Consider the following 27,431-nt stretch of genomic DNA (forward strand, 5'->3'; position numbering starts at 1 on the left):
GATGGGCTACACTTCTTCCAAGTCACCCTGCAGTCACTGGGGTGGGGTGGGGTGGGAAGGGGGCTTTGGCACCTGGGGGCTTCTCCTCTGGGGGCTTATAAGGAGACAGCACAAACTAAAGAGAGCTCTCCTGCACGGCTAGACCAAACCCAAAGTCATTCTCTTTCCCAACACGCCCTCCCAGAACAATAGATTCAAATCTACTGTAGGATGTCAGTTTAGAAAACACTCCATGAGGAAGCCATTTGACTGAATACGATTTTATTTTGCAAAGAATATCATCTTAGCAACCAGCTGTCCTCTGGAGATGAATCTTGAAATGCTAACATTTTTAATGAACTAAGCTGAAGGACTCTAACAGTGATTCCAACAACTTTTTGGATGAGTTCCATATGCTGTAAGAAGTTGAAATCTTGGCCACCAGGGGAACTCTGAAGTTTCTCTTCCGTAAAGTTTTGGGGGGAATAGTCCAGCGAATGGTTTGGGGTATAATCTCCAGCGAGTCTGCTGGTATACAGGCATAAAAAAATGGCTGGTTTTGTTTTTTTTCAGAATGGAAGCTGATATCCTCTTGATGAGGTTTTGCTGATGATTTGTATTTACTTGGGAAATAATCTGGTCTTTCTGATGCATAAGCCCTCACATCCTTCCTTCTTGTGTGTTTCTCTTTACTCTTTGTATAACTGTCATCACATTCCCAAGGCATGCTGTTCTTTCTAAAGAAGTCCAATTTGGCCTTCCTTCTTTCTCTGCTTTCTGAATGCCTGTGAGGTTTGCCTTGGCTTTTTGCAAGATGTAATTTAATATTGGATTCTGTTAAGGGAACTAAAGAATTTTTCCCGCTTACTGTAGTCTGTGAAAGCGTCTCCCCATTGAAAGAGATGGAAGAGGATACAGATGGAACCTCAACGGTATTCAAGGAGCTGTGACACCACGGGTCAGGGGGCCGCATTTTGGAGGACCACCCACGTTTCCTGCTTTCTCGACATTCATGAGATGATGGCGTCATTTTGGAGGATGATCTGTGTTTCCTGCTTCTGTGGGATTCATAAGAAGGTGGTGTAATACTGGAGGACCTGTTCATCCTGCTTTTATGGGATTCGTAAGAATGGGGTGTCACAATTGACGAATGTTGTCGATGACCTCGAAGATGCTGGGGACCTGAATCTTCACTGTAAAGTGGTTTCAAACCCATTTTGACTTTCTTCTTCTTGTAGAGATTTTCCACAGGTATGCCTTTCTGTAATTCAAATAGAATAGTCTCCGCTTCCTGCCTTAAATAAGGGGTGGCATCTAAAAAGATACAGTCTTCACTCTCATGTACATCATGAGCTGAGCATTCCTCCAAGTTATCTGAATTCTCAATATCTGTCTGACTGTCAGTAAAATCTTCAGAATTCTGAATTGAATGGGAACCGCCTGCATCCTGAGCCTTTTTCTGAATCATTAAATCAACAGATTCATATGCACTTGTTTCTTGAAACCATACATGACATTGTTTATCTTTTTCTGGAGTCACATGAGATTTTAACTTAGAAAGAGCCATGGTATCTTTCTGCACTGTGCTGTGTTGATCAGGGTCAGGGGCACACACCTGGGTAGGTGCCAAGAAATTTCTGGCTAATGATGAGTTTTCATGGAAACTTTGTGTTTTGAAAGGGATATGTTCTAATGGTTGTGTATTAATGGAATGACCGCCACTTTCCCCACTGCTATCTACTTTTTTACATATTGCAACTGTCTGTAATTTAAGACTATGTTTGGGAAATACAATTGGGTTAGGGAACATCCTTGCAACTGGAGAACCCAGGAGAAAACGGAGGTATTTGTATTGTAAATCAAGATCTATTTGATGAAGAGAGTCTTCCTCAAAAAGTAACAAAACTCTGTTTCTTCGTTTTGGTACTTTGACCACAGAATGAAAACATTTAGATAAAGGTTTCTGTCCATCCTGAGCACTGGCCATTGTGTAAGAGTCCCTTACAATTCTGGGAAAGGCTTTCATTTGAATCTCCAGCGTCTTCTTAGAAAAGTGTATGAGGAGTTTGTTTTTCTCTCCTACTGAGCAGTTCTGGAGAATATGAGGCAATGTTTTCTCTCTAGGGGAAGTCAGTGAAGGTGCTCTACTTTCTAGCGCTTTCATCCTCTTTAACTTTGTAATGCTCACTGCCTCTTCACTACCTCTTGAAACATTAACAATCAGTGACTTCATACAATTGACAGGAAGTGAGTCTTTTTCCGATTCGTGTTTTAGGTTAAATTCTATAGTATCAATCCCTTCCAGAGGCAAAAAGAACATTTGTTTATGTCTTGGATAGAGCTTCCAACTGTTATGTTTTGAAACAGCTAATTTTTGATAAAAGCTGAACCTTTGGAAGGATTGTTTTACCACCTCTGGTATCAAATTCAGTCTTATTTCAGGTGCTTTCGACTCTAAATGATTTGTGAGCTTAACTTTTTCTTTGCAAGTAAAATTTTCTAAAATAGGTTTTGGCTGCAATTCAGGATGTATTGTCATGGATAGTGTACTTGGACCCCTTGTGAGACATTGTGACTTCCAATCAACAGGTTTATTGTCTTTTGCTTTTTCAAGGTTTTTAGGAAAAAACGTGTTTTGAATTATGTTTTTTATCTGGGATTCAAGAACATTTTTAATTGCTTCACAAATAGGAATCATAATTCCTGCACTTGGACTATATCCCACTGGTTTTCTTTCATTACCTTTAGCTTGTGGTTGAATAGGCACAGTTCCTAGAGAAATTTCTTGTTGCTGGACCTTTTGCATGGCTGTGTCCTGTACAAGTTCACTCTGATCCCTATGATCGAATGGTGAGGCACACCCCGTGATATCAACGGGTTGAGTCTCATCTTGTGGTTCTTCTACCCTTGGAGGAGAACTGTTCATATTTAGGGTGCTTTTCATGTGAGTTTCCACATTTTCCTTTGGATTTGTAGACATGATTAGACACCCTGTAGGTGTCTCAGTGGGTTTTGGTGCCTTTTCTTGCTGGATCATAAGCATGTCAGTTTCTTTTACGATCCTTTCCACATTTTCCTTTGGATCTTCAGACATGATTAGACACCCTGTAGCAGTTTCAGAGGGTTTTGGTGCTTTTTCTTGTCCAACCTTAAGGAAGTCAGGTTCTTTTACGATCCTTTCCGCATTTTCCTTTGGATCTTCAGACATGATTTGACTCCCTGTAGGAGTTTCAGAGGGTTTTGGTGCCTTTTCCTGCTGGATCGTAAGCATGTCAGGTTCTTTACCAATCTTTTCCACATTTTCCTTTGGATCTTCAGACATGATTAGACCCTCTGTGGGTGTTCCAGTGGGTTTTGATGCCTTTTCTTGTTCAACCATAAGCAAGTCGGGTTCTTTTATGATCCATTCCACACTTTCCTTTGTATCTTCAGACATTACTAGACACTCTCTAGGTTTTTTAATGGGTTTTGGTGCCTTTTCTTGTTCAACCATTAGCAAATCGAGTTCTTTTACAATCCTTTCCACATTTTCCTTTGGATCTTCAGACATGTTTAGACACGCTATAGGAGTTTCAGTGGGTTTTGGTGTCTTTTCTTGCTCGATCATAAGCATGTCAGGTTCTTTTACGATCTTTTCCATGTTTTCCTTTGGATCTTCAGACATGATTACACACTCTGTAGGTGTTTTAATGGGTTTTGGTGCTTTTTCTTGTCCAACCTTAAGGAAGTCAGGTTCTTTTACGATCCTTTCCGCATTTTCCTTTGGATCTTCAGACATGATTTGACTCCCTGTAGGAGTTTCAGAGGGTTTTGGTGCCTTTTCCTGCTGGATCGTAAGCATGTCAGGTTCTTTACCAATCTTTTCCACATTTTCCTTTGGATCTTCAGACATGATTAGACCCTCTGTGGGTGTTCCAGTGGGTTTTGGTGCCTTTTCTTGTTCAACCATAAGCAAGTCGGGTTCTTTTATGATCCATTCCACACTTTCCTTTGTATCTTCAGACATTACTAGACACTCTCTAGGTTTTTTAATGGGTTTTGGTGCCTTTTCTTGTTCAACCATTAGCAAATCGAGTTCTTTTACAATCCTTTCCACATTTTCCTTTGGATCTTCAGACATGTTTAGACACGCTATAGGAGTTTCAGTGGGTTTTGGTGTCTTTTCTTGCTCGATCATAAGCATGTCAGGTTCTTTTACGATCTTTTCCATGTTTTCCTTTGGATCTTCAGACATGATTACACACTCTGTAGGTGTTTTAATGGGTTTTGGTGCTTTTTCTTGTCCAACCTTAAGGAAGTCAGGTTCTTTTACGATCCTTTCCGCATTTTCCTTTGGATCTTCAGACATGATTTGACTCCCTGTAGGAGTTTCAGTGGGTTTTGGTGCCTTTTCTTGTTCAACCGTAAGTGAGTCAGGTTCTTTTATGATCCATTCCACACTTTCCTTTGTATCTTCAGATATGACTAGACACTCTCTAGGTTTTTTAATGGGTTTTGGTGCCTTTTCTTGTTCAACCATAAGCAAATCAAGTTCTTTTACGATCCTTTCCGCATTTTCCTTTGGATCTTCAGACATGTTTAGACACGCTATAGGAGTTTCAGTGGGTTTTGGTGTCTTTTCTTGCTCGATCATAAGCATGTCAGGTTCTTTTACGATCTTTTCCATGTTTTCCTTTGGATCTTCAGACATGATCACACACTCTGTAGGTGTTTTAATGGGTTTTGGTGCTTTTTCTTGTCCAACCTTAAGGAAGTCAGGTTCTTTTATGATCCATTCCACACTTTCCTTTGTATCTTCAGACATGACTAGACACTCTCTAGGTTTTTTAATGGGTTTTGGTGACTTTTCTTGTTCAACCATAAGCAAATCAAGTTCTTTTACGATCCTTTCCGCATTTTCCTTTGGATCTTCAGACATGATTACACACTCTGTAGGTGTTTTAATGGGTTTTGGTGCTTTTTCTTGTCCAACCTTAAGGAAGTCAGGTTCTTTTACGATCTTTTCCACATTTTCCTTTGGATCTTCAGACATGATTAGGCACCCTGTAGCAGTTTCAGTGGGTTTTGGTGCCTTTTCTTGTTCAACCATAAGCACGTCAGGTTCTTTCATGATCCTTTCTGTGTTTTCTTTTGGATCAGACATGATGAGACATGCTGTAGGAGTTTCAGTGGGTTTTGGTGCCTTTTCTTGCTGGATCATAAGCAAGTCAGTTTCTTTTACGATCCTCTCCACATTTTCCTTTGGATCTTCAGACATGATTAGACACCCTCTAGCAGTTTCAGTGGGTTTTGGTGCCTTTTCTTGTTCAACCATCATAAGCGAGTCAGGTTCTGTTATGATCCATTCCACACTTTCCTTTGTATCTTCAGACATGACTAGACACTCTCTAGGTTTTTTAATGGGTTTTGGTGCCTTTTCTTGTTCAACCATAAGCAAATCAGGTTCTTTTATGATTCTTTCTGTGTTTTCTTTTGGATCAGACATGATTAGACGCCCTGTAGGTGTTTCAGTGGGTTTTGGTGCCTCTTCTTGTTCAACCATAAGCAAGTCAGTTTCTTTTACAATCCTTTCCACATTTTCCTTTGGATCTTTAGACATGATTAGACACTCTGTGGGTGTTTCAGTGGGTTTTGCTGCCTCTTCTTGTTCAACCATAAGCAAGTCAGTTTCTTTTACAATCCTTTCCACATTTTCCTTTGGATCTTTAGACATGATTAGACACTCTGTGGGTGTTTCAGTGGGTTTTGGTGCCTCTTCTTGTTCAACCATAAGCAAGTCAGTTTCTTTTACAATCCTTTCCACATTTTCCTTTGGATCTTTAGACATGATTAGACACTCTGTGGGTGTTTCAGTGGGTTTTGGTGCCTTTTCTTGTTTGATCATAAGCACGTCAGGTTCTTTTATGATCCTGGAGATATCCTGGCCTGGAACAACCCTTTCGTTTGTTTGTGGAGCTAGATTTTTATTTATTTCTCTGCTGAGGTTTGCTTCTGACTTGGTGTTAGGAAGTTTGCACGTTTGCTGCTTGTCTGCCATGAAGGGCTGGGAATCCTGTGGAACTGTGTTTGTAGAATTCTGGTTCCCTTCTCTCACATTGCTTGAACTGTCCCTCTTCATAGTTTCACTAGTATTTGGTGATTTCTTCTGGAATTCTGAAATATGGGTTCTCTTTGCACTTTCTAGGTTTGTCTGAGATTTTACTGAGTCTTTAGTCTGAGATGGACTCACTGTGGAAATAGAAAGACTTCTGATAAATATTTCTGAGGCATCTCCTCTTCTCAAAGCTATTTTCTTTGATTTGTTAAAGTTATACTCTAATTTCTTTCGATTGCTTGGAGTACCTCGTCCCGTGTTGCCTAGAATCTGTGAAATTGGATGTTTTCGGATTTTCATATTTAAATGTTTGGGGCCCAATTCTCTTTTCAAGTCTGCTATTGTTAATCTGCCTTTCTGGCCTCCTAATTTGGGAGAAAGAGGAATATAGGCATAAAATGAATCCAGAGCATGTTTTTGAAGCATTTTTTGTAGTTGAATGTTATGTTTTGCACTGGACACTTCTAGTTCCTTTTTCTGTTTTTGCTTGATTGGGCATCTGTTTGCCGTGGGAGTGATTACCTGAGTCTTAACCTGAGGCTCCTCTGCCTTTAGAGATGCTGTGTTCAGGTTTACGGTATTGCTTGTGTCCTCCTCCAGATTAACAATGGTGTGTTTGTGCATTTCTATTCTGTCCTCTTCTAGACGGACAGCTATGTTTGTATCTATTCTTAATATCCCTTCTTTCATTTCTAACTTTTTTTGCTCCAGATTTCCAGTAGAGCCAGTGTCAGTTTCGTCTTTTCCCCCCGCATCTCCAGATTGAAGTGGAAAAATCCAGGAGGAAACAGACTTCTGAAGCGCTTCTAGACTCTGTGCCTCTTTATCTGGAACAAGCAATGCCTGCTCCTTTTTCCTTCTTTCGGCATCAAACTCTGTCATACCCGTTCGTATTCCCGGGCACACTGTAGTTTGCTTGCACACATCTATTTCCAATGATGTCCTTTGCTTTACATGTTGCAGTGGAATTTTCAGAGAAAGATGAGAATCCACTCTGGTCTTTTGTCCACTCCCAGACTGCAGCACCACTTGCTTTTTCATGACAATTTCTTGATCTGCATTTTGGAGTGCATCTGACTCTGTGAGATTCATTTCCTCAAGGGGTTCCTTTATCTGTGGTGCTAACACATTGGGAGGGGACATTTCCTTTGTTTTTCCATTGTTTTGTCCATCTTCTTCTGGCTTATCCAGTTTACACAGATCTGTAGATGCTGGAGATGCTTGTGATAAAGCTTCTTGTTGGTGGTGGACATCTTGCTTGGAAGCAGAAAATCCTTCTGAACTGACAGGGGAGCCGAGTGTGGCATATATTTCCTTGGATAATTTCCTTGGCAGTGAAACCAGAATGTGAGGACTTATCTTATGGTTTAAGTTATTCATTATTTCCGTTTCTTTCTTCAGACTTTCAATTTTAGTGAGATCCATCATGGGGAAGGAAAGAATTGTAGCCAAAGTTTCTGGTTTGTATTTTTCTTGCTGAGCCTCTGACCCTGCAAAGAAACATTCTAGCCTTTTCCCACTTTTTATAGTACCATACCCTGTGACATAAAAGTCCTCCTGCTGTGAATTTGAAAGTAACTGACTCACATCTCCTTCAGATTTGACTTGCAGAGGTTCCCTCCTTTGCTGTACACTGATCACAAAGTTTGATGTCCACTGTTGCATGGCGTCTTCTGGCACTGAGCATTCTGCATTTTTAACTATTTCCCTCTCACCAGCAGCTGATTCTCTCATTGCTGTTTTCTGAGTATCTGATGTTTCCTGGAGATGTTGCTGTGAACCAGAGGATCCTGTGATTTCTGGTGTGTCTTTGTCTGTTTTGCTCCCTAAATCTAAATAAAGAGGTGCAGAAGGGATAGAAAGAAAAGTCCTTGTCAGGACCATACTTGGTTCATCTTTATCTTTGTGTACTTTTTCCCCTGGCTCTTTAATAACATTCAACACAAATTTCTTTGTACTAAGGACATCTGGAATTGGTGAAATCGCTGATTTTTTGTGATGGGTCCGTAGCCTCATATCTACATGTTTCACATCAAGCTTTTTTTCTTTCTCTGACATGCATTGTTTTCTTTTTATTACATCACCGCTGATTCCCTTTGTATCTGTTCTCTTCTCTGCATCTGATAATGCTGAAATCATTCGTGGAAGTAGAGAGGGTTTCTTAATTCCAAGCTTTCCTTCATCTACTTGTGTGCCTTTGTCCAATTTCAGTTTAGTTGGAGGTGTGGCAAGATAAATATTTCTTACCATCTTACCAGGTGGTTTACCTCGAGTTTCCTGTTTCTTTTGCTCTGTCCCTCCAAGGTTCAGATACAATTCTGATCTGTGGAGTGTATATGAAGAAGGCGATTTCTTGGACTTCAAAATTATATATTTGGTGTGCATCACACCTCTCCTATCTACTGATTTTTCTCTGTCCCTCTCTTCTTTCTCAGGAATAGGTTGTTCCTCATTTTGAACATCTTTCCTGGAATCACCACTAATTGAATATGTATGTATCATTTGCCCTGCCTTTGATATTCTCCCCAAAGCAGACCTTCTGTGTGCTAGCATTTCCTCATCAACTTGTACTTCTTTATCCAGCTTGAGGGCAGAGAGATATGGTGATGAAGCAGAAAATTTGGTCAGGTTTTGACCATCTTTTGTGGTATCACCATGAATTGAACCCCTATGTACTATTTCCCCTGCATGTGAAGTTCTCCCCAAGGCAGACCTTCTACGTGCCAGCATTTCATCGTCAACTTGTACTTCTTTATCCAGTCTGAGGGCAGGAAGACATGGTGATGAAGCAGAAAATTTAGTCAGGTTTTGAACATCTTTCATGGTATTACCACTCATTGTCTCTGTATGTACTGTTTCCCCTGCATGTGAAATTCTCCCCAAGGCAGACCTTCTACATGCTAGCATTTCATCATTGACTTGAACTTCTTTATCCAATTTGAAGGCAGAGAGATATGGTGATGAAGCAGAAAATTTGGTCAGGTTTTGACCAACTTTTGTGATATCGTCACTAACTGAATCTGTATGTGCTATTTCCCCTGCATATGAGAGTCTTCCCAAGACAGACCTTCTACATGCTAGCATTTCGCCGTCAACTTGAACTTCTTTATCCAATTTGCGGGCAGAAAAAGATGGTGACACAGCAGAAAATTTGCTCAAGTTTGGATCATTTTTTGTGATATCACCACTAATTGAATCTGTATATGCTGTTTCCCCTACATATGAGAGTCTTCCCAAGACAGACCTTCTACATGCTAGCATTTCGCCGTCAACTTGAACTTCTTTATCCAATTTGTGGGCAGGAAGAGACAGTAATGAAGCAGAAAATTTGGTCAAGTTTTGGTCACTTTTTGTGATATCACCACTAATTGAATCTGTATGTCCTCTTTCCCCTGCATATGACAGTCTTCCCAAGACAGACCTTCTATGTGCTAGCATTTCGTCATCAACTTGTACTTCTTTATCCAATTGGAAGGTGAGGAGAAATGGTGATGAAGTAGAAATTTTGGTCAGGTTTTGACCATCTTTCATGGTATCACCACTAATCGAATCTCTGTGTACTATTTCCCCTGCATATGCTACTCTCCCCAGAACAGACCTTCTAAAGAGTGCTAGCATTTCGTCATTGACTTGAACTTCTTTATCCAATCTGGGGGCAGAGCGATATGGTGATGAAGCTGAAAATTTGGTGAGGTTTTGACCATCTTTTGAAACTGAACTGAACTGAACTGTGATGTCACTACTAATTGAATCTCCGTGCACTATTTCCTTTGCATATGAAATTCTCCTCAAGATAGACCTTGTATGTGCTAGCGTTTCATCATTAACTTGTACTTCTTTATCCAGTTTGAGGGTTGGGAGAGGTGGTGATGAGGTAGAAATTTTGGTCCAGTTTTGAGCATATTTCATAGTATCACCACTAATTATCTCCGTATGTACTGCTTCTCTTGCATATGACATTCTCCCCAGAGCAGATTCTCTACGTGCTAGCATTTCATCATTGACTTGGACTTCTATATCCAACTTGAGGGCAGGGAGAAATGGTGATGAAGTAGAAGATTTGGTCGGGGTTTGAGCCTCTTCCGTGGTATCACCACTAGTTGTGTCTGTATATAATTTCCCTCCAAATGATACTCTCTGCAAAATAGACCTTGTACGTGCTAGCGTTTCATCATCCACTTGTACCGCTTTATCCAATTTGAGGGCAGAGAGAGATGGGGATGAAGTAGAAAATTTGGTCAGAACCATACCTGGTTCATCTTTACTTTCCTGCATCTCCTTTCGTTGATGTTTGGGAGACACAAAGTTTCTTCTTTCTACTCCGTCCTCTTTCTTGTTCCGGGGCAAATATTTTTCTTTGCGGGGACTAATGACAGTATCACTCGCCATTGACTCTACATGTATCACTTCCTCAGAACTTGATGATTTCTGGAAGTTTACTGGGGGCAAAGAGGATCTTGGTAACATTGACATGCCCTCTTCTCTTATGCTGGTGTTTTCATCAAGGCAAAGAGAAGAAGAGAGAGCAGCACAGGTCTCAGTGTGCATGGTATCACCTGGCTCCTGTTTATCTTCCCAAACCTTCCCTTTAGTTTTTCCCTGAAGGTCAGTTAGGTTGTGTGTAAGTATAATAGGTGATTCTGCTTGTGGGGGAGGCAATTTTGTGATTCTTATCACGTACCTCTCTCCTTCTGGTGTATCAGATTTAAGATATGGTAGAGTCAGTAAAGAAGTACAGATGTTTTTCAGTCTTGTAGCTAGTTCACTGTCCTCTCTCTGTACCATTTTCTTTTGCGTTTTCATTTTGCACTGTGATTCTTTGGTATCACATCTGTGTGAAAGTGGTAATTCTGTTGCCTTTCGATGCACAGATATTGGAAGCACTCTGTCTTCATTATCTGTTTTGAGTCTAACTTTGTTTTTTAACAAATAACCATCAAATGACTTAGCATCTGCTTTTGTGTTTAGGTTGAGTGGATCAAAAATCTTCAGTGGTGGAAAACAGGATTGCGTTATTCTTTCTGCATCTTTCCTTTCATTTCTGCTAGTGTCTTGTCTCAGGGAAGATGGAGAAGGTAAGGAGGCACGAGTTTCCCTCAGAACCATTCCCAGCTCACCATTGCCATCCTGCATTTCCTTCCCTCGCTCTTTGACATTCAAAGGCAGTCTGTTTCTACTGAGCAAATGTGTAAGTGGGGATGTTTGGGCTTCCACAGCTGTGATTTTGGGGTGTTTTCTATCTTTCTCATCTTTTCTTTTTACTCTGATCTCTGTCTCTGTATACGACACACGTCCGTTAGCTCTTACTGTTATATTACACGAGCTAATACCTTGACTGAAATCTGCATGCCTGATTTTCCCTGCACCCGATAACTCAAGGAGCTGAAATGGTGGAGAGAATCCCGTGACTGCAGGTGAGTGTTTGTCGTCTTTGATTCCTGCATCCAGTCCACGGTCTGATGGAGAAGGCAAGGCAGGAGGGGTTTTTGTTGGAGTCACACCAGGCTCTCCTGCTCGCTCCTGCCCCCGTTTTGCGCTCTCCTCCGCGCTTGGGCGCGCTTCCTTTCTCCTGCTCAGAGCATCGTGCTTGGCAACACCGAACACATCATGGGGGGATGACGTCTTTGCCTTGAAGTCTGAGCCACTGGCATGCACCGCGCCTCTCACAACTGTTGTGTGTGCTCTGTTCCTTTCTGTTGGTGGCGGATATTGTTTTTCTTTCTTTCTATCAGTTGACTTTAGAGGTGCTTTCTGTACTGAAGGCCGTGAGGCTTGGATCTTGAGATGTGGCCCAGAGTGCCTTAGGACTACTGGACCACGTTTGTCTTCTTTTATCGTGTCAGATTTAAGATGAGTTGAGGAAGTGACAAAAGGGCAGATTTTGCTCAGAATCACAACTGTGTCCCTTCTCCCTTTCTGCTCCCATTTCACTTGCTCCTTAATGTTCACTTGTAGTTTCTTTGCTTCAAGCATACGGAAAAGCGGGGATTTCCTTACCTTCAGAGATAAGGACTTGGGATGCATTGGGTCCCTCACAAAAATATTTGCTTTATCCTTTTCTTCCCACGTCATGTATTCTGTTCTTTTTGAATCGCTTGAGATCTCACTCAGAGGTGACACTGTATATTTTAACTCCTGTGCATCTGATGACTTCCTGCGCCATAACGGTGGAAGACAGGATTTAAGAGCTCCTTGGTTCTCCTTCTCGCCTTTGATTGATGTAAACTGAGGTAGACAAAGTCCGGTCAGGACCTCATCTAGTTCACTTTTTCTTTCCTGTGCATGACCCAGGTTTTCTCGTCTGTTTGTTGGTTTATCTCTAGTCTGGGGGCTGTGGCTCCCAGGGTTACTGGGAACGTGTGGAAGTGGGAACTCATTTGCCTTGGAACTTGTTTCTTTGGAGTACCTCATATAATTCATATTGGCTGTTTCTCCGTGATCCTCTCCTTTCTGGGGCATAAAGTCCTTTGCTGCTTGTACATCACTTATGATATCTATCTCAGTTGACTCTCGATTTGCTTTTTTCACTATATCTGATGATTTCTGGTGGGGTAGTTCTGAACAAGAATATCTTGTTACTTTAGCTCTGTCATCTGCTTCTGTTATTCTTGTGTTCAAGTTAAAAGAAGTGGCAGGTCTGGAAGTACAGATCAAAATCACACTTGGTTCACCTTGAATTCTATGTATCTTTTTCTTTTGTTCCTTGATGTCCAGCTGGATTTCCTGTGAAAGTGGTGAATTCTTTTTCTTCGAAAGGAGGACTTCTTCCATATTAACTCTCTCCTCTTCTCCTTGGATTGCATGTTCTGTAGCTTGTTTTACCCTGTTTGAGATATCACCAGAAACAGACTTTTCATATGCTACGTTTCCCATATCTGATGACTCCTGGAGTTTGGGTTGTAGAAAACAGGATCTTGTTTTTCTTAGCAAGACTGCTTCTCCTCCCCTTCTTGTGTCCACTTCAGAGTAAGGTGGAGAAGAGATGTAAACACAGGACTGTCTCTGAATCCTGACTTGTTTACCTTTATCTTGCTGCATCTTTTCCTCTTTTTCTTTGATGTTCAACTGCAGTTCCTGGGCAACTGGAGACTGGTTCACCTCCAGAGGCATTCTTTGGGGATGCCTTATCTCTTTCAAAGCCGTGTCCACTCTGTCTTCATTTTCCTGTGACATATATTTTGATCTTGCTATATTGCTTAAAATATCGTCAGTTGGCTCCTTACATGCTATCACTGCATCTGACAGTTCCTGGAGGGTCAGTGATGGAGGGCAGAACCATGATACTGTTTGTGATGCCGCTTCTTTTACTCCAGGACCCTGCTCCAGGTGAGAAGATGGAATGGAGGCATGGGGCTTATTCAGAACTACATTTCCATCACTCTCATCTTCCTGTATCATTTCCTCTTGCTCTTTATTGTCCCACTGCGGTTCGTGTGCATGCGGTGTGTGTTTGAAAAGTTTTTTCTTTCTTTTAAAAGTGGCCCTTTTGCAGTCCCTTTTATCTTTCACATATACTATATTGTCTCCATCTTCCCTCTTTTGCTGTGGGCAACGTTTTGATTCTATTATGTTGCTTAAACTTTCTCTGTTAATTGACTCTGCAAATGACGCTTTCCTGATATTTGATGTTGCCTGGAGCTTTAGTGGTGGAAGGCAGTTCTGTGGTATTCTTGACGAATCTCTTCCGCCTTTTGTTCTTAAATTCAAATCAAGAGGTGACAGAGATGGTACAGAAGCAAACAAGTTTGTCAGCTTCACACCTGACATACCTTTGCCTATCTGCCCCTCGCTCTCTTGCTGTATAATGTTCAACTTCCCTGGCGATTCCTTTTCACTGAGCATGTGTGATCGTGATGGTTTCTTTGCCTTCAAGGTAATGTTGGGATCCACTGTTCCTTTCACATCGACTCCCTTTATTCTAATCTCCTTTCTCTGCGATATAAGTTGTTTAATTCGTTTTACATTATTTGAGGTAATCTCATCAGCTGTCTTTATATTCAGTTTGAGAGAAGAGATGGACTCATATACATTTGTCACAACCAAATCAGGTTTAACCTTTCTATGGTTCAAATTTACCGTTTTCTCTTTTATCTTCCTTGGCAGTTCTGGTCTGTTGCCTGGACCACCACAGTCAGTGGTATTAAATATGTTTGAAAATATCAATTTCCCCCCAGTCCTTCGGGTGGATACTATGTCTTTCTCAACTTCTTGTTTTAGGTCATTCTTCTGTCTTTTATTTTCAGGCAAAGGAGGCATATGGCTAGAAAGAGAATGTGAAAAAAATCCAGGTAGACACACCTCTTTTCGTAGTTTTTTTCGACATGCTTTACATAAGTGCACCTTCTTTCTAACACTTAGCTTGGGGGAGCTAACTTTTGTTATTGAATCAATTGTCTGCTCCCCATATAATAATTTCTTTCCTTTTATCAGTGAGACATTCTGATATTTTGCAGTTTCACTGGATGATTCTAGAGGTGACCTTGTATTGTGTCTCGTCGTTTGCGTTGGAGGAGTTGAGGGTACAGTCCATTCCAGGCCACACTCACGTTGAGTATTTAGTTGTTCTTTAGAAATCAAGTCTAATCCTTTTGTCCTGCTCGACACATTACCTACTTCGGATGATGCTTCTTTCGTCTGAGGCGTTAAATGCGGCAGGAGCCAGGGATTGTTTTGAGGGTAAGATGTATGCTCAGAGGGAATTCTCAGGGAGGGAAAATTCTCAGAGGGAATCAGTAGGTTCTGCTGCTTTTGTTCCACGCTGGGTAAGTTCTGTCCTTTTTCACTTTTTTGTGTATATCCAAAAATAACATCCATTCCTTTTAATGCTTCCTTAGCCTGTGGAGTTGAACATTCGGAATGCATCTTACTTGTGTCATCAAACTTTGCTTCTTGCACTGAGATATTAGCTTGGTGGAGACCTGCTTGGGGGTGAGATGTGGACTTTTGAAGGGTCTCAGGCACCCATTTCTCTTGCTGGCCTCCTTTTCCTGTAATATGTGAACAAAGTACTTCTGTACTTGGAGTATACTCCACAGTGCTAACTACTTCTTCCGATACTGTCTTTTCATATGGCATCTTACTTTGAAATAATATATCTCTTGAAGGATCAGAAGCAAGATTTGGCCAAATACGTTGTACGCATTCTGGTTGCTCTTCTGTTCCTGCACCAGGCAAGCCAGTTCCTCCTGTGTTTGAACTGTGGTGCCTTGGACTATTGACTTCCTTTGCTGCCTTCATTACTCCTGGCAATTTAATCTGAAATATATTCATCATAGAATGAGAAAGAGATGTTGGGAGAGCCTTGCGTGTACTTTCCTGTTGATGTCCTTTTCTTCTTCCTGAGCACGGAGGTTGATCCACTGGAGTATCTACTGTGTCTGATGCTTTCTGGACCACTGGACTCAAAACCGCTGAACTCATTCCTTTGGCTAAGATTTCTTTCTTTTGCCTTTCAATATGGAGTTGATACAATATGCAAGAGGAAATGAATTCCAGAAGATTTCCTTTCTTCTGGTTAGAACTGTTTCGCTGCTCTGTCCTCCCTTGTTTGGAACAGTTTATTTTCTGTTCATTTGATGTTAATAGAAGGTTCGTTACCTTTGGCATCTCGGTTTCCCATAGATTGATGTCTGAAACAACAGGGATGCTAACTTTTTCTTTCTGTGTTGCATTTCCTGCCTCTCTCACATGAAGTTCCCCACTGTGGCAAGATGCTGAATCCAGGAGACGTTCCGGAATGGGATCTGGTTTCACGTCTCCGATCTCCACTGCAGGTGTATATTGCTGGGCTTCTGCGTTTGCACAAAGAAATGTCTGTCCTTTTGAACCTTGTAAGGTATCAGTTTCTCTTAAGCCATCTCTTGCCAGTTGATTTGGAATGGTATTTTCCAAATAAGAGGTTTCCGTAATGGAGTACAAAGTAGGCTCCACCAGTGTCCTTGAATTACTTCCTTCTTTCAGCAGATTCTGTTCCTTGCAAGTCTTCTCTTGAGAAGCACCTGACTCTGGAAGACACATATTCTGTCCATTCGAACTTAAAGAAATATCTGTTTTCTCAGATACTTCCGTCCTCTGCGGAGTTGACACCGGAGGTTGGGCCTTGTCTCTGTCTCCCGCCTTTACTCCCAGGGCGATGAGGTGCTGGCGCTGTGTGTGTACTCTTACTCTTGAGATGTCAAATGTGGTGGAGCAGCTTGCTCTCTTTGGTGAAGGTTGAGCAGGATGTGCTTCTCTTTTCAAATTTACTGTGTATTTGACATGGGTGGGGCTCTTCTTCAGTTGCTGTCTCATCACGAATCGATATCTACACTGTGGGAAGAGGTCCAGCGAAGCAATTTGGCAATTTTCTTCTTGCTTTCTGATACACTGTCTCGGGGTTTTCCTATTTCTGGATTTGGCACTCTTAGCAAGAGACCGTGAAAATGCTATTTGTCTTGTGTTCAGCGATTTCTCTGGCCTTGGAGGCTTGCCTTTCTCCCTTTCCGCTTCCATCAACTCTTGAATTTGAGCTGGAATAGACTCAGGGTCACAGATAGTTTTCAGAGAGAATTCTACCTCAGTTTTATCTTGCTGGAACCCTGGCTTCTGCTTCTTGGTGTTAAACCTTGTCTCCTTTTTGTGGCTTTGGGTTCCATGCCCTGCTGTGTTATACATCAGGGAAACAAACGGTTTCTTTGCCTTTGATTTTACCTGTTCAGTAGGCACAGTGCTTTCCACACCTGCTGCTTGCGCATTAGCTTGATGGTTTAGGATTTGGGGGTATGGAGGTGTATAAGAATAAGCAGAGTTCTGGATGTTTCCTGAGACACATAGTTCTTGCTGCTTCTTTTGTAGAAACTCAAGTGACTGGCTATATTGTGAAGGTGTTCCAGACAAGACCTGTTGTTCACACTCTTTTTCCTCCATACCTTTTGCTTTCTTTAGGGCATTTCTCTTTTCAGAAGATTCTTCATAGTTATTCGAGGTGTTAGGTGACTGCTCCATTTTTGTATGTGGTGGAATAGATGGAGAAGCATCTGTAGATTTTAGGTCTGTGTTTAACACAGCTTTCTCTGTGTGTGTGTCTAGCTCCTGTTCTTTGTTAATGCTTAAAGCAGCAGGACCTATGGCATTACGTGACTGTAAAACCACTCTGTCTTCGACTGGCAGCTGAGTGTGTGTTGGCTGTACAGGATTAAACCCTGATATTCTGTCTGCCTCTGTTTGGAATCTGCTTTGCCTTCTAATGTTGGAGGTATCCACTTCGAAGTAAGTGGCATTTGTATACATATCAGTTGCATTTTTACCTGAGTGCATCTCTTTCATTTTGGTTTCTACCTTGGATCTAAATTTCGTCCTCTGTTTTGTGGCAGATTGCCTACTGATTTTAAATAGCTGTGAAATGAGTGGCTCCTTTTTTTTCATCACTGAACATTTGTGTTTCGGTATGATTTTCTCTTGCACTGCGTTTATCTGGCTTTCAGAGTCAGATAAAACAGGCATGAATAAATCGAAAGGCCCCAGGAGAACTGTGGCTAAGTTTTTGTCCAGCTCTGCCTTTTTCTCTGTAACAAAATCACCTAGATTTTTGTGAAGTGTTCCATGGTTATCCAGACTGTCCCTCACTGCTGTATCAAATGAGAGTTTATCAGTCACTAATGTGGTTGGTGGACTCTTAGCTCCCTCGCTGGCATGGAATAATGTCTCTCTCGCATCTTCATTCCATCGCTTCTCTCTTGCCTTGGTCTTCAGTTTGTGGCTTTTCTCTCTATGGTTTCCGGTAAGACACCTCATGCTATCAAGCTCCTGTAAAGCTGGTAGCGTCCCTGCCTCCAGAGCTGCCTGCTTGGGACTCATTGTGCTTTTCTCGCCTACAGCCTCTGCTGTATGACTCTGGATCTCAGGTTCAGATGAATCAAGGCTGGAGAAACCTAAAGGCTTTAAGACTGTTCCCAGTAAGTCACTCTGACTCCTTGCCTTTTTCTTAAACATAGGATTATCTCGTTTCCTCCTAGGATTTCCATCCCAGACACCATCGCAGTGTAAGGTACCAGTCTCTGATTTCCTAGCTTCTGGAAATGGGGTCTTTAGATCTGCCATGTGTTGGATTTCCTCTTGAGTGTGAAGAACTTTCTTCAGTGTTTGGACTCGAATTAAAGTCATCACGCTTTTAGAGACAGGCTTTAAAATAGTTTTTCTAATGTGTTCTTCTTGCCTCATGTTTTGTGCCGCACAAGACAGATCCCAAATACTTCTACCTTCTGAACTATCCAGTTTAGGTTTTGATTTGCAAGGGCCAAGATTTTTCACATGATGAGAAGTGAAATGGAGATGTTGGCTCTCGTGTGGAACTGATTCTGCTGATATTTCTGGGACGTTTTCCTCTTCCTTCTCATGTGGCACACTCACTCCCCCTGTGTTGCTGGATCTGCTTTGTGTATCAATCAAATTGGCCTCCCATGCTTCCCCAACACTCAGTGATTTCTCTAGCTCTGGGCAGGTGTGGTTGTGTGTTTGTACTCTTGGTTGATCTGTCCCTGTGGTGAGTGTGCTATCAATTTCAATATCTATCTTGTTATCCGTTGAAACAGGTGTGAGAGATGAAAATGCATCAGCTTTATGTTGTTGCCTGTCTTTTATCACAGACTTTAGATAGCATTCCTGTTTCTTGTCACAGTACTGATGACCATGCTCAGTGATATTAAGCACCTGTGAAAAAAGAGGCCTCTTTGTCTTCATGGTTATATATCTGGGACCCATAAGATCTTTCCGTTCTGGAAATTTTAGTGCTTTTTTCTGCCTTCTAGATTCAGACAAAACAGACGTTGTGGATATTGTTAGTAAATCTCTTTGCAACTCTTTATGTTTCTTGACAATAGAACCACCCACTTTCCTTCTACAGCTTTCAATAGGTGAATCTCCAAGCGCTAAGATCCCTGACTTGGGAAGTGGGATATTTTGATCAGCTGCGTATTTTGTTACTTTTTGAGTTTTTATGTCTTTCTCTTCTCCAGGTTGTAGGGGAGCTGGACTGGAAGCATCCAGCCTCCTTGTGGGATTCCCAGCAGATGGAGTCCTACACCCTGCCTCATCAATTAAAAGACCATCGACCATCGCTTTCTCTCTTTTTACACATGAAATCTTTTCACTTTTTCTATGCAGTATGTTTGTATATGGTGGGATGTTCTTCTTCACCTTTTCAGTTTGAAATGGAATTATCAGAGGAGAACAGTTGGACTCCAATATATTTTCTGAAACTAGTGTTTGCTGCTGCATGTCTTGCTCTGTAATAAGCATATTTTCATCTTTTCTACTTTCTGTTTTGAATGCAACCTCCTTGCCCTCTCTTTCGTTTTGCCGTCCTGACTGAGATGTGGTGCCCAAGGCACTGCACCTTTTACACACTCTTTTCCTGTCCTCTGGTTTTAGCTGTATAATACTGACTTCGACTGGGTCTTTCTTGGCTTTCCGTTTTTTACGTGTTTTGGTGGCAGGTGAAACAGGTGTAGGTGAAAAAGAAGTATTCATAAATATATTTGACATACTCTGAGATAACTCTTTGGCCATGTTATCAAAGGTGTAGACCAGTTCCTTTCCATGGCTGGGGGCACTGGGACTAGTGGTATTAGTTGTCTTCAAAACTGATGCCATCTGGGCTTCACCAGTTTGAGACGTAGGGATCAGTGCTACATTTCTCAACCCTTTAATTTTAGATGAATCCGGCCTGGAGATACCGAAAGACTGTAGGGCTCTGCCTTGTAAATCCGTTTGTAATTCTTTCTTTCCCTCTGGACTAGAACTAGCAGGTTCCTTTGCTGGGTCTGTTTCAGGCAGGACGTCACTTGGTACTTTAACAGCTAAAGATTCGCCGAGTGATTTGTCTGTCGCTGGAGATAAAATCCTTGACCTCTGTGTTTTTGTCCTTTTTGGTGCCTTCTCAGATGGAAGTGAATTCAAAATAGAGGAAGACACAGAATGCAAGACACTTTGTGTGAAAAACGTGCGTTGTTGCAGCTCCTCTGCTATGGTTAGTGATTCTGGGATTTTTCCCCTTGCTGAATACTTCCGTTTGAGATCGGATTTCACACAGTGAGCCTCCTTAATATGGTGAGCACTGGAAGTGAGGTGCTGGAAATTCCGAGGCATTGCTTCTCCACCGTGGCCTTTGAGTTCCTTCCTGGCCTTTTCCCTCTCGGCCCTAGAATGGGGACACGAGGCCCCCCCTCCATCTGGCCAGTGCCCTTGCCGTTGTAGCTCAGGATGGAACCTCATCTTCCCCGGCATGTCTGTCTCTACTTTGGTTCTGTTATGCACCTTCATGTCCAGTGAAACTGACATGGGAGAGGAAGTGGCCTTCGGCGTGGCTACTGCCAGTGGCTGACCTTGTTTCCTCATGGTTTTGAGCTTGCCTTCAAATTGCCTACCACGGCTTGGCGCACCACATTTTGTGACATTAAATGTCTTGGAAATCGGTGTCTTCTTTGCCTTCAAAGTGATACATTTGGGCCTCATTTTATTTATATTGTCTGTAAGTTCTGAGTGGTTTCTCTCTCTTTTCGACACAGGTAAAGCAAGTGTGGCTGCCTCCCAGAACTCCAGCATTGTTTCCAGCAATTCTTGGGCTCCTCTTTCCTTCCTCTCTGCAGTAACATCTTCTAGCGCCCCAGAGGATTTTATCTCAATCAAAAACTCAATGATCTGTGATCGCAGGGCTTTTGAAGGGAGGGTTTTCAGACAGCCATTCCCAGGGATGTTAAATATCTGTGACACTGGTGCCTTTCTTGCCTTCATAACAACACACTTGGGACTCATTTTACTTTTTAAGGCTCTACATGTAAATGTCTTTCTCCCCTGTTTAGGGTCAGGGGGATCAGGTGTGGCAGTAGCTGAAGACTCAGGGACAGGTGCTTGTAAATCTTCTTTAAACTCTGACTTTTCCTCTTTACCATGATCATCCAGTTCTCCCATGTGGCTCTTATCACTTGGGACGTCACATTTCATTGTATCAATTACAACTTGACCGGTTAGTGATTCGTTTGACTTTAGAAGAGGAAGGTTTGAACTCGCTGACCACACTGTGCCGTTTTGTGTCTGCTGGCTGCTCTTTGGCTGTGTTGCCTGCACTGGATCTGGTGTGCGCTGGGGGATGTCCTGTTTGGTAAAAAACAGAGTTTCCCCACATCCTTTGTTTCCTGGTTTGTGAAGCTCAAGCTCCTTCGTCTGGTCTGAACAGAGTATGAAATGTTGGCTGTGCTGTGGAATTACTTTTAGTAACATCTCCTGTTCACTTTCTTCATCTTGAAGATCACCTTCTTTGGGGTCATCTGGAGTCATATTCCCTTCATGTGGGGGTATATTTTGCATTACTTGTTCGGAACTGAGTCTTTTTTCTCCTAACATGTCTTTTCCCCCTTCTCGGTCACTATATCTATTAATGGCAGAGATGATGTTCAGGAGGGAGTCCCTGCCCTCTGCCATTTTTGTACCCTGACCTACCTGTCCCATTTTGGTGCTCAAGTTATATCCCAATTCTTTCCTACGATTTCGTCTAGCACCACCCTTGATATTGAGCATGTGTGAAATGGGTGGTTTCTTTGCTTTTAAAATTCCACATTTGGGATTCATCAAGATTTTCATGTCTGAATATTGTTTGAAGTTTCTGTTGCCTTTGGATAGAGATAAAGCAGCCATGCAGAAATCTAAAGTCACTTTCTCTTCCTTTTCAGTTCCACCAGCTTGTTCCTTTTGATGGTTTGCGTCAGATGGAACACCACCTTCTCTTGCAGAAAATATTTTTTCATCAAACTTTGCTTCTCCTGACGTTGGAGGAAAAAACCTAGCATCGCTTTCTAGCTTTCTCAGTTGAAATGGATCCAATGTTGGGCATGAAGCAGAGCTCAAAATACTCTCTGCAAAATGTGTTTGTGGTTGTACATGGATATTTATACTTCCTATTTGTTTCTGCCCCTCATCTGATTTGATAAGGTCCTGATCCTGCTCCTGATATGTACTGAATATGAAGCCTTGGCCACTCTCTGGAATTGGTAAATCTTGTTCCCCTGCCCCCTTCTCCTTCCTGTCTTTCACACTGTTAGGTAAAGTACTCATATCCACAGAAGCTGGGCAACATACTTTTCTTTCATTGGGTGATTTCTCTTGCATTTGCGTATGATCAAGCCTTGTTATCCCTTGGGTATCTGTCTCCACCTTTAATCCGATGCTCATTTTGGTGTTGGGCCAAACAGGCACCCTGGAGAGAATGACAGGTGAACACATATCTCCTGTGTTTTTATTTTGCTGTAAACCCTTCATTTGAAAATTGCATTGCAATGCCTTTCTCTGCCTGTCAGGGAGCATACACAGAGTGGATAGGTTTTGTTCTCTCATAGCTCTGTTTCTACGACTCACTGTTGTTTGCTTTCTTGCTAATGTTAGTGTGTTTTTCTTTCTTTGAGATTTAGAAATGAAAGTGTCAACAGAACCAGAGGACTGCAAGAAGGTCACTTGCAAACTTTCTGGTAACGCTGAATTTTTATCCACAGAATAAGAACCTCGTTCCCTTGTAAGATTTCCACCAGAGGCTACGCCACACTCTGTTGGAATGTTCAAAAGTTTTACAGGTGATGAGTTCCCTGCCTCGGGAGGTAGAACCTCCAGGCCCGCAGGGGCTGTTAGGTCATCTTCTGGTTTCTTGGTCTTCAGGAGTTCCTTAGCTTCTCGAGGACCCATCTGGACATCAGTCTGCAAGGCAGCTTGTTTAAAGCATGTTTGGTGCTGTTTATCTTGCTCCTGTGTTAAACAGTGCAGGCCTGCATCTGGTTCAGCAAGGTGAGTCTCCTTTCCTCGACATCCATTGATCCAGAGGTACTGGGTATGCTGCGGAGCTGTTATTAGCAAAGTCTTTTGCTCCTTTTCTTCTACATCTTGTCCTTTTTCTTCTCTGTCACAGAGTGCATTACTCTCATCAAAAAAATCAACATACAGTGGTCTCTCTTCAATGGCTAGGCCCCGGAGCTTTGGTTGAACATGGGGGAAGCTCTTTATCGCTCCTGGTAACCTGCTATGCACAGGAGAGTAAAGGGTGTTTAGAAATTCATATTCCAGTCCATTAGCTTGGCCGATCTTTTTGAACTTGGCCTTAAAGTCAGATTCCAGTTTCTTTCTTTGATGACCTGTGATATCACACATTTGTGAAATGGATGGCTTCAATGCCTTCATAGGTACAGACTTGGAGTTCACTCTACATTCTATGTGTGAAAATCTTACTCTAGTTTTCTTCACTTTAGAATGAGATAAGACAGGCATGTGGCAATTAAAAGTCTTTGGGAACATTGCTGGTAAATCTTTGGGTTGTTCCACCTTCATTGCTGCAAAACAGTAACCTGTTTCCCTGGTATCACTTCCATCATCTGGTACATCACTTTCTCTTGTTTGGTTTAAAGGGTCTCCAATCAGTGATTTTTCTGATGTGGGAGCAGATATCTCAGAATCATCTTCAGTGCATCTTAAATCTGTGGGTGCTATCCGGCTTTTCTCCATATTCTCAACATGAACTGGGCCTGTTGTGGCCATGTGAATAGGTTCTGCCATGACTTCTGCAAATGTGATTGGTTGTTGCATTTCTTTCATGGATTTGAGCTCTTTCTCTGGATCTTCATCCAATCTGAGGTTCCAGAGATCCTCAAGGACTGCTTCTGGTGAAGCTTCCTGGTCCCCACTTACTTCCTCCTGCAACCGAGCTGCTTCTACTGTGTTTCCAGAGTCACTTCCTTTATTAATGATATCTAAATAGTCTTCTTCTCTTTCAGCTTCTGATGTCTCTTGTTTTAGCTCGGTATGACCGTGATTCCCTATGTTTAATCTGCTGTGCATTCTAACGTGGGGCAAAATAGACAGGCAAGGGTCAGTAACATTCAGAAGCATATCTGCCATGGATTTATCTTGAAGTATGAGTTTAATCATGATTTTGAAATTGCTTCTTAATCTTCTTCTGTGACATTTTGGTGGCTTTTTTACTTTTGTAATCACACATTTGAAACCGAGCACATTTGTGGTTCCTGATATTTTTTTTCTGATTTTCTTCCTTTTCAAATTTGATAAAGGAGGCATGTGCCTATGGAAAGACCCCAGGGCAACTTCAGGTAAATCTCCTTCTAAGTCCTGCTTTTCTTCTGCAGTCTGAGCATCCAGGAACTTCTCAGGGCTTCCACCCAAAGGGACACCACATTCTGTTGATTCAGTCAAAACTGGCAAGCTCTCGAACATGGTGAGAGGATGCACTGGGTCTGCAGTTTCCCTGCCTGTAGGTCTGTCTGTGCTTTGCTTCACCTCAACTTGAAATGGATCCATCACGGGGTGTGGGTTAGTCTCCACAGTTGTCTCTGTAGAGAGAGTTTGTGGGTAAACATCGAGGTCTTTATTTTCAGTGGTGCGACCTTTTGAACTATTCTGTCCTGGTTCCAGTTGGACAGACGTGGGCTTCTGCTGTAGTCGTGGGCTGAACCTGAAACCTGGCGTTAGCTGCAAAGCTGCTTCTTGTGGAGCCTGTTGTTCTTCCTCTCTGTTGTCTTCTTGTGGTTTTTTAACTAGACAGTTCTTCTCAAAGGAAGAATATATTTTCCTGTCATCTGGTAATTCGTCTGGCTTTACTGTGGAAAAACGAAGTCCTATTTCTGATGTATCCAGCTTGGTTTTTAATCCACTCTGCATTTTCATACGAGGTGGTAAAGAAAGGGCAGTGTGAGTGGCCTCATGAAACGCAGGAGATATTCGTTCATCTTGCATATTGTTAATCTTGCTTCTAGTGTTGCATTCGAGTTCCTCACTTCCGCTTATGTCATCTTCCATCACGTGAACTCTTAATGCGTTCTTTTCCTTCTCAGTTACATCCTCTGGCCTCTCCTGAATTTCTACAACTGCTGGTTGTCCACTGCTTTTATGCTTTTCGGTTCCTAGGGGAATGAACAAGTTGACGTCAGAAGACTCCAGAACAATTTCAAGAAGATCTTTTCTGTCTGTATTCCCCTGTGAGAAGCATCTTTGCATTTCTGATATACTCATTGGTAACTCCTCTCTGCTTGAAAGGGCAGGATTTGAATTCTCTGAACCTCGTAGGTCCTCCCATGTTTTCATGTTTCTGTCTGACTCCATCTGGGGAGAGGAAACACATTTCTGCAAAGGTTCTGATATGGCTTCTTCTAAAGGTGTCTCTTGCCTTGCTACAGGCAGGTCAGATGTTGTTTCGCTATCTGGGGCACAAGACTCTCCAATATCCATTTCCTTTGGATCTTCAAGAGACTCTTTATTCATCCTGTTTGTCTCTATTAATGAAGGACAAGGTACTTTCTGTTGATAAGTATTGACCATGAAAGACTGTTCTAGCTGAGATGGAATTTCTTGTGAAATGTTTTCTGGTTCTTTATTGTTTCTGCCATGCTGCTCTTCATTTTCAGTACTCCCCATGGTTCCTTCTTCCTCAACAGACCCTATGTAATTAACTTTCTCTGCACATAGTGACTGATCTGGCTTCGGCAGAAAATCTCTACATTCTGTTAAACGTGGAGTGAATTTTGCTTGTCTTTTCCTGTAATACTTCCTAATATAAGGAGGGACAAGCTTGAAAGCATACGAAAAATGCAATGCTATACCTGATACACCTTTTCTTTGATGTAACTCTTTCTTCTTAGTTTTATGCTCATATCTTAACTGGCTGCACTCTGAAGTGTGACATGCTGTGGTCTGAAGTACCTGTGAAACTGGTGTTTTCTTTGACTTCTGAGGCAGATCTTTGAGGCTAAGTTCACTTTTACTGTGTGAGGTTTTTCTTCTATTTTTCTGCCTGGTCATGAGAGGCAGTGAGCCATATGAAGGAGACTGGTTTAATGTTGAGGAAGTAATTTGTTTCTGGCCTTCACTCTTAACATGCTCTTGTTGTGGCATCACTTTATCAACTGAATTTGGGCTCGGAGGTAAAACCAGATGTCTGGCATCCTTTAAAATAGTGTCTTGCCCTGGGATAGAATATTTAATCTTGTTTGACTCTTCAGACCAGACAGAATCCTGGGCCTCATCTGAGTGTTTCATATCAGACCCTAGGCCCTTGACTGGATCTTGAGTCTCAGCAGACTGTGGAACTTGGACCAGATGTTGGCACCCATCCATGTCTGCAGTCTGGAAGGAGTCTTGGGTGCTGATAGTAAGTGGTTCCCTCACCAAATCTTGAGGCAGAGCAAAATAGCTGGCCTCACTCTCAGGCTGCCTGTTGACTGATGACTGATTGTTAAAAAATTGGTGGGCTTGACCAATAAATTGGGCTTTGGAAAATCCTTGATTCTGAGTAGCCTTTTGTCTGGAAAAAGAAGATTGTGCTTGGGGAGAATGTTGATCCTGAATCAAGGGCTCTAGAGAGGTTGAGGACAGAGAGGTGGTAGTTTTATTCTCTAATGTGGCTTTGGATTTTGGAGGGCTTTGATTTCTCACATTTTCTTCCAGAAGTCGGACTTGGTCTCTAGAAAGAAACAGATGGGCAGGAGGGCATGGTGCCACATCTAGATCTTCACTTTCTATAATGATTCTCGAAGTTCTTGAAAAGTTAAAGTCAGAAGAAAATGTCCTGTTTTTACTTCTATTACTTTTCATTATGGAAAATAATTTCTTAGATGAAAACTGTATTGTTTCGCGTTCATTTTTAGGGCACCCGCTACACCTTAGCAAAATTTCCTGTACTTCCGAATGAAATAGTGACAAAGATGATGAGCTAGTCCCATTTGAAGATGTCATATGACTTTCGCTAAAGTGACTTACTCGAAATCTACTTTCACTGGTACTTTCCCGTGGTGGTTCATCTGGTGGTGGAACGCTGTCTTCAAAGTACTCTTCATTTCCTTCAGATGTAATTGATGAAGCATTTGTTCTCTCTGAATAGTTATCAACTCTGAAATATAAGAAAACAGTGAGTCAACTGCCACTGAGGACCTATTTCATATAAGAACTCTCTTTGAAATTTAAGGAAATCCAATATAGTATATGATAACATAGTTGAATGTAGAGATAAGTTGGGAAGTCATTATCCACATTACAAAATAATTCATTACTTAGTTGCATTCATTCAATAAATCAATCCACTGACAAAGTGAAGTAAGTTATTTTCATATCTAGGAGAATGAGGGATTTTTCCCCACAAAAATCTGTCCAAAAGTCTACTTTTGACTGTCTATTTTGACAAAGTTGCAGATTAAGATTATATCCTTTTACAAGGAATATCAGTTTCTGTTCTCTGTATGACAGTTTTGATAAGAATGAAAACATCCATATGGAAATTTAAGAGGTACAACAGAACAATGCCCAATGCCATAAACTATAGCTTTCTATAAGTCCTAAT

The 27,431-nt window shown here is 41.8% G+C and overlaps 1 protein-coding gene across 1 annotated transcript in view; it reads right to left on the minus strand.

Moving 5' to 3' along the window:
• Positions 1-244: 244 nt before the first annotated feature.
• Positions 245-27,431, minus strand: part of CCDC168 (coiled-coil domain containing 168) — a 36,984-nt gene continuing 9,797 nt past the window's right edge. The window contains exon 4 of the mRNA XM_060394209.1: positions 245-26,984. Coding sequence (XP_060250192.1) covers positions 332-26,984 — 26,653 coding nt within the window. The 3' untranslated portion in view covers positions 245-331. The remainder of the gene's footprint in view (positions 26,985-27,431) is intronic.

This window comes from Ovis aries, chromosome 10 (genome assembly GCF_016772045.2).
Source record: "Ovis aries strain OAR_USU_Benz2616 breed Rambouillet chromosome 10, ARS-UI_Ramb_v3.0, whole genome shotgun sequence".
Lineage (NCBI taxonomy): Eukaryota > Metazoa > Chordata > Mammalia > Artiodactyla > Bovidae > Ovis > Ovis aries.